Here is a 14119-nt window from a genome sequence, read left to right as displayed (position 1 = left end):
CACAGGGAAGACATTTTTCTTCTTTGTTCCCGGGCTTCTTGTTAAAGAGCAATGACAGATGTTTTAATACTTACTGGGTAAAATGTTATCAAATCGTCAACTTCAAACATGGGAACTTTATGCAACACCAGATGCTTATTCAAAGAAGTGTCCCTTAATATTCGCATGCAGAGCTTTTGTTATATTGCTGAAATAGTGTTATCGCCACATCTCATAGGAAAAAGAAAAGGAAACACTGCTTTGGACAAAAAGGCTTTATTAATTAGATGACCTAGAAGGCATCAAGGAAAAGGAATAATTTTGTTGTGGAAAGCTCATCATAAGGGTTTGGCAGCTAATGAATCTTTATTTTTGGAACCCAGGTGGATGGAGTCCGAGAGAGACTGTCAGAGCAACAATACAACAGACTCGTGGACTATATCACAAAGACCTCCTGTCACCTGGCCCCCAGCTGCTCTTCCATGCAGACATCATCCCCTGTGGTGGCTGTGGACCCTCCCCTTTCCACTGTTAAAACATACCATTATTTGGTTGACCCACATTTTGGTCAGGTCTTCATTAGTAAATTTACCATGGTGAAGAATAAAGCCCTAAGGAAAGGGTTCCCTTGAATCCCCTCTAAGAAGTTGATTATTGCTTGTGCAGTTTATTTCTGAAACAAGAAACCTAGAGGTTAGTTCTAACATTCAGTGTGGACACAAGGCCAACACTTTTCTATAGTTACAGGTATAGTAACTTTCTAGCCACTTCTATAATTATTTCAGCTTCCTTTTCCCTAACAACAAATTAGATACTTTAAGATGGAATAAAAGGGTGGGAAAGGGTGGGCAGGGTTCCGCTCCCATTTGAAGACAATGATTAACACAATCCTTTATATGTCGTATTCTCCCCACACATGGAAAACAATGCCATTTGCTAAAATTTCCACTATAATTTGGATCTGTTAATTCTCTGCTCTACAGCAAAATATGGTTAGGCCTTAGAATGTAGAGCCAGAGTTAAAACTTCATTCCCAGTTCCGTCTGTTTTAGGGGGACTGAGATACCACCTCTGCCTAATAACTCCTTTTCTGCAAAGGTTTAGATTCTTTAAATGACATGAATTGCTTAGAACTCTGTTGGTTAACTTGTTATATGTGTTGCTTAACTACAGTGAAATTCCTTTAGTGAAAGCCACTATGTATATTCCCTTCAAAGTTTGCATTTCACTGAATTTTATAAAACAGTCTTATGACTGTCCATTTTAGAAAAATGTTCTTCCCACTTGTGTTCAATAGATGAGCTAAAAAGTAAATCGTTATGTGTCTACCCATTAAAAACACACCTGAAGTACTCAGGTGAGTTTCTTTAGTTCTACAAACATACTAGGAACTCCTGGGAGGGGAGCCAAGAACCCCAACATTAATACTAGCAATGACATCAGTCCAGATAGTTTATTTTGCTGAGTGACTTGATAAAGCATGAAGACATTGCTAAATTTCTGTTAGCATCTAAGAGTGGATTTGACTCAGGTCTTGAGTCAGCAAATAACTTAATGTTCAGTAAATATCTGTCTCGTGGTCCAATTAATTAAACTCGATTACTTTCAAGCTTGGGCCTATAACTTGTTGCTACAACTGTGAAATGCTAAAATGCAACTTCAAAGGCCCACTGATCTTTGACTGAACTCTCACAGGTTGTTAGGCATAAGTCACCACTACATCACTGTTCCTGGAAAGCAAAACTGTTAATGGACAATTCAGGTTGTATATGAAAAACAGCTCCTCAGTTTGTTATGTATACTCACTTAGGAAAGTGACAGTTTTGTCAACCTCAAGAATAACTATTTTTAGAAATGTAAGTATGTACCAATTCTTGTATGTTTTACGGTAATTTTGCATACTGCTAAGAATTGTTATATAAAGTTGTTAAAAATAAAAGGTGTCCTTGAATTACGGGCCATATATAAACATCTGTTGTTTACCAGGGGTTTTTACAATGAAGTTTTTCATTAATACCATCTGAGTTTAATACAGGTTACATCAGTGGGACTCAATTTTGCATGAGTTCAAAAGGGTAAGATACAGTTTTTGTTATCTAACGAAGTGACAATTCATGATTAAAACTAGCTTTGGATAAAATAAATGTAACTCTCAAAGTGCTGTATAGTGTTACTTTCATCACAAGCAAAGAAGAGGTTGTAAGAATTCCTCTGAAAAAAGTTAACACTGTTTAGTTATTAACACATTACTCAAGTAAAATGAATTTCTGTATTAAGATACACAGTCCCATATACACATGGTTAGTGCTTTAACAAAACAATACTGAGTATTTCTTGGTTATCACCTTTTATGGTGGCAGGGGTACCTAGTAGTGACAATGTCCACAGACAGACGAGACATAGTTCTTCCAATAAAATCTTAGAGTCCACAATACAGAAATTTTATATGGACTCTTGGAGACCCTTTCAAGGCCAGGACCAGGTAACTGTACCTGGGAGTAGTATATCTCAGTGAAATAGACAAAACATCAGAGCAATTAAAGATGTATAAAAACAACAAAAATTGTAAGAAATACTGAAATCAAGTTATCTTCATAAGGTTCATAAACGGAGTTAAAAGTTTCCAAACAATTACGATGTTTTTAAGTGCCCAAAGTTATCAATAAGAATTGAGCAAACACTGTCCACAGTATTTTTTAGTTGTTTATTTACCAAGAAAAACTATTCCTTATCCCACGTATTCATGTTTTATAGTTCAGGAGGCCAAATCAGTACAAACTTCTAAGGACCTCAATCCAAAGAAATTCTGTGGAGAGAGAGAAAGAAAATAGTTAATAACAAATATTCTCTTAATATTCACTACCTTTTGACATTAACTGAGGTCTGTTCTTATTAGTAGTCCTTACTACATGTTCACTGCTCACCTTCAACCCTAGGAGAAGCCTTAGGCTGCCTGAGCTCTAGGTTCATTTTTCCCACCAAGTTGCTTGGCCTAACCACTAGCCTCTTTTCCATTTTGGACCTAACATATCTTACTCTTGCTTTATGCTTTCATTTAACACATTCTGCCTCCCCCCACTGAAGTCTAGCCCCTCCCCAATTCCCTCTCATATCTATACCTGTTATTATAAAAGAACTCATCATTTCCAAATTGTTTTGTTTCCAAATCTTTCTTCTTGGTAGTTTTAGAACAATCACCTTCTTATGAAAAGGGATAAAAAAAATCTAACATATATAAAAATTAGCCTAATATCTGATTATGAGTTACATACCTACTGTGGAAAATCTGAAAATTTCAAAGTTCAAATAGCAATGTTAAGAATTATAAACACATCTGTTAATATTTTTGTGGATCTTTTTCTTCAGTCTTTCTCCATATGCAAGACTTATAACAGGTCATCCCTTAAATAAAACATTCTTAATTTTCTATTACATAATTTAATAGCACATCTTAGTACATTTTCTTCATTTCAGAACTTTCCATAACAACTAGAAAATGTTGCAGAATCAAATCATATGTATAAGGCAAAAGTCACTCATAGTACATATCACACTTAACAATATCAACAGGTATTACATCCTTGCATCAGCACACCAGTCAGTTCACTTTTAGATGTAGAATCTTAATTCACACAAGAGATATAAGGACCTCATGGATTTGACAGGCCAAATCAGAATCTACAAAAAAACAAGCAAATCAGCTGTGCACACCCATCCAACAAACTATAAAAGGTATCTAGTGAGGCTCAGTGGCAGATGCCTATAATCCCAGCAATTTTGGAGACTAAGGCAGGAGAATTACAAGTTCCAGGCTTCTGCTATTTAGCAAGATCTGTCAAAATTTTAAATAAGTAAACTTAAAAAATAAGTATGTATGTGTGTATGTGTAGAAATATGTGGCTGGCTGGGGATGTAACTCAGTGGTAGAACATCCCTGGGTTCAATTCCCAGTACTTAAACACTTAAACAACAACAACAAAAAGTCTAAAATACTGCTTTTTTTTGAAAAGTCACTTCTAAAAAGTTATTTTCCTAATGCCAATCTATCAGTTAATAATAACAAAACCTTTTAAATGATTTTGAACATAAAAAGGAACTTCCTATGTCAACTACATATGTAATAACTCCAGAAACCAGTTAAGCTACAGCAACCAAATGAACAACTAACCAAGAAGAAAACCACTCAAAATTGGAAATTTTGTGACATTTTTGCTTGTTCTTGTCCTAACCCCTCTTCAGGCAGTGCAGTGTGATCTGAAGGAAACTACCCAATTCCTGGTTTCTCCTTGGGATAGAAGACAAAAAATGCAACTTGCTTATTACAACATGCTGGCTCATCTGGTGCCTGCCCAAGGAAATGGATTCTGTCGTGCCTGACTTGAAGCACTGATGGGAATTAGTGGCACAGTCTGAATATCAGGTTGGAAACAAATGAAAGCAATGGTGAATGCCTTGGCATGAGAGAGCTTCAGGAGGATTCGGGGCAAGAAAGAACAGACAGAAAATAACCAGAGTTCCAACAGGAAGCAGAACTGAAACTTTTAGGAAAGTTAAGAAAAACTTAAGAGTAATTGTGTATATAGGGAAACTAACAAAAAAGCACATGCATAGGTACTAGGTAGATACATTCTTAGGAAAAAAAGAGGACTCTAAGGCTGTATGATTAGTGAAAGTCTTCTCCCACATGCAGCCAGTCCGCAGGGTGAGAGATAGCTGTTTTTTCAAATGCCCAAACTACAACAAAAGATTATAAGGCACACAAAGAAACAGGGAAATATGGCCCAAACAAACAAAATTATCTCCACAAACCACAAAGAAACACTGACTTCTGGCTTGACAAAAACTTAAAAACAATTAATACATTCAGTAAGTCTGAAGAACATGAGGAGATAAATAAAAATCAGGAAAACAACAGGTAAACAAAATGAAAACAATGAATTACAAAAAAATTCTGAAGTTGAAAAAATATAATAATTCAATTAAAAAAATCAAACATTTAAAGAATTAACGCCAATCCTCTTCCAGAAATAAGAACAATAAAATACTTTCATACTTAAGCCAAACAAAAACAAGGGAATTATAGGCCAACTGCATTAATACTGATGCAAAAATTCCCAATGAAACACAAGCAAACCAAATTCAATAGCACATTGAAAGGATTACACCTGAGGGCAAAGAGATTTATTCCTGGAATGCAAGCAAGAGTCAACAAATTCATAAAAGTGATATATCACAGTAACAAAATGAAAGGTTTTTTTTTTTTTAAATCACATGATCAATAGATGCAGAAAAAATAATCTGATAAAATCCCAAACCTTTTACTGATATAAACACTCAGCAAATTAGGTACAGAAATTATGTACCTTAATATTAAGTCATATACAATCTATTCAATATCATATGTACCCCCAAAGTCCTAGTCCAAAAAATTAGGCAACAAAAAGAAGAGACATCCAGAAATTGAAAGGAGAAATTTATCCCTCCAAGTAACATGATCTTGTCTGTAGAAAACCTAAGGATTCCACACAAAAAATAAACTTGTTAGAATAAGCAAATTCATCAACGTTGCTGGATATGATATAAATACAAAAAAATCAGTTGTTTTTCTACACTAACATGAACATTTCAAAGAAAATAATCTTATTTACAATAGCATCAGAAAGAATAAAACAAAACTAAACTTTACCAAAACATGAAAGACTTACACAGAAAACTACAAAGCACTACTAAAAAGAAATTAAAGACAGAAATAAGACAATCCCATATTCATGGACTGCAAAACTTAAGATTGTAAAGACGTCCATACTAACCAAAGCAATCTACAGATTTAATGCAATCCCAATCGAAATCCCAACAGCATTTTTTGGCAAAAAATAGAAAAAGCCTTCCTAAAATTCACAGAGACTGTCAAAAGAACTCCAAATAGCTAAAACAATCTTGGGGGAAAAAAACAGAACTCACATTTCCTGGTTTCAAAACTAACTACAAAGCTATAGTAATGAAAATAGTGTAGTAATGACAAGAAGACAGGCATACAGGGCAATGGAACAAAATAGACAACCCAGAAACAAACTCTGGAATATGTGGACAAATGATTTTCTACAAGGATGCCAAGACCATTTGTGGGGAGAAGACAAACATTTTTTAGAAATATTTTTAGTTGTAGATGGACCCAATACCTTTATTTTTTTATATGGTGCTGAGGTTCAAACCCAGTGCCTCACATGTGCTAGGCAAGTGCTCTACCACTGAGCTACAACTCCATCCCTGGAGAAGATAATTTTAACATGACATCCACATGCAAAAGAATCAAGTTATATCTCTATACCATATACAAAAATTAACTCAAAATAGATCAAAGAAGTCTAGGAGGTAGCAAGGCCCTGGGTTCAATCTCTTAGCACCACATACACAAAGTTTAAAAAAACAACAAAAAAGGATCAAAGACCTAAAATGTAAGCACTGAAATAATAAAATTCTTATTTTGGACATCAAAATTTAAAATCTCTGCAAAGGATGCAATCCTCAGAGTGAAAGGTAACTTATGAAATAGGAGAAAATAAATACAAATCAATGATATCTGATAAGGAGTTAATATCCAGAATGTAAAAAGAACTCCCAGAACTCAACAAAAAAACAACCAAATTCAAATATGAGAAAAATGAATTTTCAAAATCTCCAATATACCCAACAAGGATAAACAAGTGACCAATAAGTACATGAAATGATACTCAACATGTCAAATCATTAGGGAAATGTCTATCAAAACCACTATGAGATATCCCACCCACATCAGGATGGCTACTACCAAAAAATTAATGAGTAACAAGTGTTGGTGAGGATGTGGAGAAACTGGACATTTGTGCACTGTTGGTGGGAATATAAAATGGTGCAGCCACTGTGGAATACAGTATGGCAATTTCTTAAAAACTTCACAACAAAATCATTATATGATTCAGAAATTCCATTTCCGAGTACATATTCAAAAAGAACTGTAAAGAGGACCCTGAAGAGAGATTTTTAACACCTATGTTTGCAGTAGTTATTCACAACAACCAAAAGGTGAACACAAGCTAAGTGTCTACTGATAAATGGATAAACAAAATGTAGTATACAATGGAATACTGTTCCACCTTAAAAAGGACACATGCTACACATGAATAAACACCAAGAATATTATACTAAGTAAAATAAGCCAGTCACAAAAGATAAATACTGTATGATTCTACTTATATGAATATCTGAAGTGATCAAATTCAGAAAGTAAAGTAGAGGATGCCAGGGCCACAGGAAAATGGAGTTGTTTAAAGGGAAGACAGCATCAGTTTTACAAGAAGAAAGAGTTCTGGAGACTGCGCAATAATGTGAATGTACAGTAGCTAATACTACTGAACTATAAAATTACAAATGATTGAGATGAAATTTTATTTTATTGCATTTTACCACAGTTCAAATCATTTTTGAAAAAGCAACTTCAAAAAAAAATGGCATTACCTTTATATCCAAAATCACTTAGCACTCTGAAAGATGCCAGCCCTCCTCATCTCCTCAAAATCTTTCATGGAATCATAATTTCTGTAGAAATCTGCATATGCCTTCTTTCTTGGTTCAGCCACACCAAACTAAAAAAGTAACACAGTCCTTTAATGTATTATTCAAATTATTAAAAATATCTAAAGAAAAGGTGAATTAGAACATATTTGTGTTCACTCTTTAACCCATTATGTCCTACTGTCCTACAGAGAATTGAAAGCTTGGGACTTAATGGGATTTGAACCCTACAATTCAAAAGGTAAGGAATAGGAGAGGTGACCCAGATGCAATGAAGAAAAAGTAGTTTCATGAAAACTACACAGCAAAAAAGACTCAACCCCACTTCCTAGGAACAGATTGTACCTTCCCCTGGATGAGTTATGTAAATGTGATTTGTATATGTGTTTGGTGAGAAATAAGTGCGGACTGGCAAGAGTCAGAGGGTGATGGCCAAAATGCTAAAAGGTGTTTGAGAGCAGATAAATAGCCTCTGTCCAGCAAGCCTACGTATCCCCACAGCTGAGACACACAACAATATTCTACTTCAATTTAAGCCACATTGAATTTCAAAGGAGTCTGAAATTGATGTGGTAACCACCTGCCTCTAAAAGGCACAGGAAACTCTTATCTAGCAAGAATAGTTTGAGATGATTTATACTTCAACAACACAAGTTTTTTTTTTAACAAATATTTTTGGTTGTAGACAGACACAATATCTTTATTTATTTTTGCATGTGGTGCAGAGAATCGAACCCAGTGTCTCACACGTGCTAGGTAAGCACTCTACCACTGAGTCATAGTCCCAGCCCACCACATAAGTGTTTGAAAGAAGAAGGGAGACTATTAGAGATGAGGAAGGGGGACAGGGGAAGGAGGCAGAGCAGGTAATAGGTAGGTAGGTTTCACAAATACTAATATGCCACAAGGAAATATATTCTGTATAATTAATGTGCACTAATAAAAAAAACAAACTCTAAGAATAAGCACTGTCTTATTTTACAAATGAAGGAATGGACCCAAGATGATGTCCACTGATCACTTTGAGAAAAAGATAGCCTTGATGCTGCTAAAACTGCAGGAAAAGGATTGGATGGAGGGGTCTTCATTTTGTTGTTATTTTGTAGTCTCTTATACAAAGGGGAGACAGAAATGGAGAAAAAATAAATGACAATTCAAGAGAGCAATGTGGACTTGATCAAGGTCTAGAAAGAGGCACTAGCTGGCTAGGAGCTGGATCAGGATTCAAACCCATGTCTACCATATAGCAAAAATTTTATTCTCCACAAAATGCTGCTTATTGGATTTCAATGTGTGGGTTATAATCCAAATTCAAATCTAAGCCTGCATATAAAAACCAGAAAAAAATTCAAGTGTCATTCCACTTCAGTCAAAGTGCTACAGAAATACATCTGAAAGGAAGTCTGCTGGGGTCCATCATTACATATGGTGTCTAATTTTATGCATAAACTTGACAGGGTTAAGAAATATTCAAATACAGATGATAAAATATTATTTCTAGATATATCTATGAGGGTATTTTGGAAAGAGATTAAAAAAGACCCAACCTCACCAATGTGGGAGGGTGTAATCCATTGTGGGCCTAAATAGAACAAAATGGCAAAGAACAAATTCTCTCTTCTCAAGCTGACATATCCATCTTTTGCCCTCAGACATCAGTGCTCCTGGCCTTCAGACTCTGGGACTTAAGCCAACAGCAACCTCTCTGCCCGCAAGGCAGGCTAGAAGCAACCTCTTTGCCCGCAAGGCATTTGTACTGGGACTAGGAGGTACAACATTAGTTTCCCTAATTCTCAGTCCTTTAAGACTTGGACTGGATTACACATATTATCAGCTTTTCTGGATCTCCAACTTGTAGATGGCAGCTGGTGAGTCTGCCACACATACACACACACACACACACACCCTCTACTGATTCTGTTTCTCTGGAGAGTCCTAACATACTATACAAGGCAACCACAATTTGTTAGAAGAAAAATATTTTTCATTAGACATTTTTTGGAACATCAAGGCAGAGAGAAAGTAATAATAGGCTCAATTAGTGAACCCAAGATGGAAGCAAAGTGATTTTATAACCTCATCTAAATTATTTTGTCTGTAATATTTCAAATGGTAAGTTTCTTTTAACTCTGAAAAATTTGGACTTCAAAAAAGAAATGAAATGAAATTATCAATTTAGGTCCTCCAGGTCATGAGTAACTTTATAAAATTATCAATACAAGAAGATTTAGAAAAAGCCTAATTTATGATAGTAATTAGTGAACCTTGAGGAAATTCCACATTTGATGTAAATGCTGTTCATTTATCTCTTAAAATCTAACTAATATTCATGAATTAAGTTTTAGAGCACACTAACATCCAAAAATGATTTGCTGGATAGTAATCCATGTAACACACACAGAAGCTGACTGAAACTGTGAACACAGTCCAAAACCTGTAAAATGAAAACATTAAGTCTTCAAAAGCACAAACACTAATGGGGAAGGGGGAAATGAAGAAGATCAGCAACTAAGACAACCAAAGCTCCTGTCTTATTCTTTAGTTCCTCAATGTTCTGGGAACTTTCCCTCTAAACAAACATCACTAGCTAATTATACATAAACACTCTGCTTCATTACAAAGCACTTCTGACTTTTCATCACAGAAGACAGCCCATGAGTCTGGCAGGATCCCAGCTATTTAGAGTAAAGGTAGGAAATAAAATTTAACAGAAAATACATGTCTGGTATGAAATGAGCGAGAACCCAGGAGAGTACAACCAACCTCACAAGAGGAATAGGGTGCACACTGCTCCACAAAGAAAACATTTGAGAGGGCCTTGAAAGACAAACATGAATTTGCCAATGAGATAAAAAATATTCCTGGCATGCTCATAATCATGGGAGAAAGCAGCACTGGGTAACAGCAAATAGGTCTAAAGACTCCCAGTGGAATGTACTACAAGTGATTGGGGAGGACAATGGAAAGGAAAAAAGGGAAAAATGGCAAAGGTTTTAGAATCAAAAGTAAGTTTTAGTATCAGCCTTTGGATGAGTTTATTTCAAATTATCCACAATCCATCAATAGAACTTGAAACCAATTTAGAAGGTTAGTCATCACTTCAAAAAAAATGAATAGAAAATATTAAAAGTGCAGCACATACAATTTTGCTGCAAACTGTTCCAGTTATATGTACGTAAACAAACTTTCCACCCATGTGTATAAAATATGTGTTAACTAAATCAAAATGCAAAAATGTATATATGTATTTCTCACTGGAGGTAAAAAGTCTGAAACTCACTAAACACTGGGGTTACAAGTTAGAAGTAGCAAGAAGCTATACAATTATTTATAAAGGTCACAACTTTGATAATAACTATTATGACAGAGCCAAAAATAAGTCCCCATCTTGCTTTCTTTTGTATCTATCCCTTTTCCCACCAATGCTTATTTTGTGCCCACTATGTACCAAGCAACAGGGATCTCAAGGACTAAGCAAAGGATTTATTTCTTGTGCTTGTCTCCTCAAAGGATCCCAAGGCAAAGGTCCACTTAGTGCTTTTGTTCAGTGTTTACCCTTCCTCTTTACTCTCCAAGTTCTCCCTAACTTTCAACGCTCAAATTCCACTTCCTTGAATAAAGAATGGCACATAATATCCTCCCCCTAAAACCACATTCTTTCACTTATGTCCTATCTTGCAATATCTTCTAATTTTTTTTAACCCTAACCTCCCCAATATACCTCTTAAGTTCTTAAAGACAGAGGATGAATCATATATATACATATATATATATATATATATTTTTTTTTTTTTTTGGATCCTCCAATGCACCTGTAACTCCACATTATGTAACACTGTATTGAATTTCAGATACTGCCTCCTATTCAATAGATACTTCTAGGCAACTATTTGTGTGTAAGGCACCTGACACTGGGATGACACAGTAAAAAAAAATAAACAAATAAATAAATAAATGACATGGCGCCTGCCTTAATGAGGCTCAGAGCCTAGTAAACAGATACTAAACCAAAAATGATTAGTAGGAGGAATTATAAAATCTGATTCTCTCATGGACTACTTAATGATAAACACGTATTATCATAAACATTTTTATAAAAAGGAGATATAAATATACAACCTTTGATAACAACAAATGTATAAATGTTAAAATCCACCAAGGCCCAGCATTAAGATGTAAATGACAATTCTTTAAGGTGCCAAGCAGAACTACTGCCTTTTTGGGGCTGTGGTCTCCAAAAATTCATATATTGAAGTCCTAAACTGCAATACCTCAGAATAGAACCTATTTGGAAAAAAGGACTTTAATGAGATAACTGTTAAGAACAAGGTCTACATTAGGATGAGTCCTAACCCAGTATGATTGTTGTCTTTATAAGAGGAAATTAACCCAGTCATGTGCCCACACAGAGAACCATGTGAAGATAGAGAACACAGCCATTTAATTTGGCAAGGAAAAAGGCCTAAGAACACGTCAACCCTTCCCACAGATTTCTGGTCTTCAGAACCATGAAAAAATAAATTTCTGTTGTTTAAATCCCTATGTCTGTGATTCTTTGTTATGGCAGTCCTGGCAAAAGAACACAGCTGCATCTGAAGATCAAGGACAAACTATCTGGAGAGCAGGAGGTAGTTCCTGTCATAATGAAGTAAATGCAGGGAAGGCTAGTGAGGGAACACCGTAAAGAGAGTTCATTTAAATAAAAGACTCTTAAAATTTTAAACTAAAAACACAGTTTAAGACTTTAAACACAAAGCAAAAAACAAACATACGTACCTTATAGAGAGCTGCAACCCCCAGGGCAACCGTGAATGCCCCTACGATGTGAAACCGCAGACGCTTGGCCAGAAGCCCCCGCATCTGAGGTTTAGTCAAAGCGCCGGAAGCCATGGCAGCGCCTGTCCTTCACAGGTAAAATAAAGGGGGAAAACCTTTAGAACGGAGTAGGACACCCGAAGAACTCTCACGCATGCTACTCTAGTACTCACGCAAAGGTCAACCATGGGCCGACTCCTCCCTCAAAGCCCAAGAAGTCTGGTGTCAGCCTGCTGAACAGTTCCATACCCCAAATAAACGCGGTGATTACGGCACACCCAGAAACCGCTGATCAAAGTCTACAACTAAAAATCTCTCGCAACCACAAAGACTTGCAGTAGCTCTCGTGGTAATTACACGTGCAAATATACTTACAGCATTTGCCCTCACAACTTTTTTTCGCGACAACTCCATGAGACAGGGAGGTGGGTAACACACCGGGAGCGACTACAACGCAGGCGGGACCGCGGCCCCGGCGGCCCGCGCTCCCCACGGCGCCCAGGCTCCTGGGGTCTGAGGGCCGCCAGGCGCCTGGGCCCCAGCGGCTAATGCGGCTCATCCTTCCCTCCGTGACAGTCCAGTGACCTTCCTCAGTCGCCCAACTCTAATCTCAAACCAGGCTACCCGGCAAACACCTGCGTCGACCTCAAACCTTGCAGCCGCCTGGGGAAGAACCCCCCATCCCCTGTTCACCAGGGAGACGCCGGGGCCCGATAGGCCAAATGACCTAACCAAGGTCACACTGACGGGGGGAAACGTAGCGGGACCCGGGCCCCGCCGACCGGCTCCGAAGCCCGCTGGCTTCTTGAGGAGTCCCTGCCTGCCAGTCCCAGCGCTTCGGGGGAGCCGCCTGCACCCACCCCGGCAGCCCGCCGCCCGCCTAAGGCCACCGCGGGGACGTGCGGAGGGCGACGTGGGACAGAAGTCCGGGGCTCCACCGCGGCTAAGGCTTGGAGTTCACGACTCAACTCCCAGGCCGACAGAGAGCGGGAAGCGGCAGTCTTTGAACCCGAACGCAGGCCTCAAAGAGTACCCCAACTCACCTCCACACCAACGTCCTTCCCGGTAGATGGAGAAATGGACGGTGTCCCGCAGCGCGCAGGCGCAGAAGGAGAGTGCCCGGAGCGGCTGCAGCGACGGGAACCCAAAGGGTCCAAAAGACCTTTAGTGCGCCTCCAGCCGTTCACTGCGGAATCATAGATGGGTTCAGATTCTACACTGTGCAACCTTGAAACTATTGACCTCCTGAGACAGTTTGCTTGGTAAATTAGAAATGGTAATCTTACTCATATAGAGTTGTTATAAACTTATTAAGGAATTCAAAGATATTTAATATGTGAAAAAAAAATGTACCCTGCAAATGGAGTATAGATTAACCCAGGCCAAACAATTGCTTAAAGCATGTGCAAACCAACACTTTATGACTACCTTTACGTGAATAATCGCTTGGTTTGGGTAAAGAGACGACTTCCAGGAACTCACAGTCTAACAGATGAGACAGACATAAACAGATTAATACCAATCCCCTGCAGTGAGAAGGAACACAGACATGTGGCCATCTACCACAGAAGCAATTTTGGAAGGTTGTCAAAGCTGAGCAAGTTTTAATGAAAGGGGTATTTGTGTTGGATTGTTAATAAAAGACGAGCGTTTTTAAGGCAGGCAACTAGAAGCTCCTAGAAAGTGGTGTAGAAGAGGAAGGTATTTGTGCTGACTTGTTATTATTGAAATGACCTCTATTTGAAAAGCATGATTTAAGTCAACTGAGCAAGCA

At 37.6% G+C, this 14119-nt stretch overlaps 2 protein-coding genes across 7 annotated transcripts in view; one reads left to right on the top strand and one right to left on the bottom strand.

Moving 5' to 3' along the window:
• The window catches only part of Vps13b (vacuolar protein sorting 13 homolog B), an 829431-nt gene extending 827489 nt beyond the window's left edge, over nucleotides 1-1942 (top strand). For all 4 annotated transcript variants that reach the window (XM_047551787.1, XM_047551802.1, XM_047551778.1 and 1 more), the window contains exon 62: nucleotides 363-1942. In XM_047551787.1, the coding sequence (XP_047407743.1) occupies nucleotides 363-611 (249 nt within the window). In that variant the 3' untranslated portion in view covers nucleotides 612-1942. The remainder of the gene's footprint in view (nucleotides 1-362) is intronic.
• Nucleotides 1943-2668: 726 nt separating this feature from the next.
• Nucleotides 2669-13525, bottom strand: LOC124984069 (cytochrome c oxidase subunit 6C). 3 transcript variants are annotated; one of them, XM_047551836.1, is made up of 4 exons: nucleotides 13389-13525; nucleotides 12307-12433; nucleotides 7474-7601; nucleotides 2669-2785 (listed from the first exon to the last, which is right to left on the bottom strand). In XM_047551836.1, the coding sequence occupies exons 2-3, from the start codon at nucleotides 12418-12420 to the stop codon at nucleotides 7488-7490; spliced, it is 228 nt and encodes a 75-aa protein (XP_047407792.1). In that variant the 5' UTR covers nucleotides 12421-12433; nucleotides 13389-13525; the 3' UTR covers nucleotides 2669-2785; nucleotides 7474-7487. The 3 variants fall into 3 exon arrangements, with proteins under 3 accessions (XP_047407792.1, XP_047407794.1, XP_047407793.1); XM_047551838.1 differs by having other exon boundaries at nucleotides 12307-12428; nucleotides 13389-13490; XM_047551837.1 differs by lacking the exon at nucleotides 13389-13525 and adding an exon at nucleotides 12519-12569.
• Nucleotides 13526-14119: the final 594 nt, after the last annotated feature.

This window comes from Sciurus carolinensis, chromosome 1, assembly GCF_902686445.1.
Source record: "Sciurus carolinensis chromosome 1, mSciCar1.2, whole genome shotgun sequence".
Classification (NCBI taxonomy): domain Eukaryota; kingdom Metazoa; phylum Chordata; class Mammalia; order Rodentia; family Sciuridae; genus Sciurus; species Sciurus carolinensis.
Note: the sequence above shows the minus strand (reverse complement) of the source record. Positions and strands in the feature narration are given on the sequence as shown.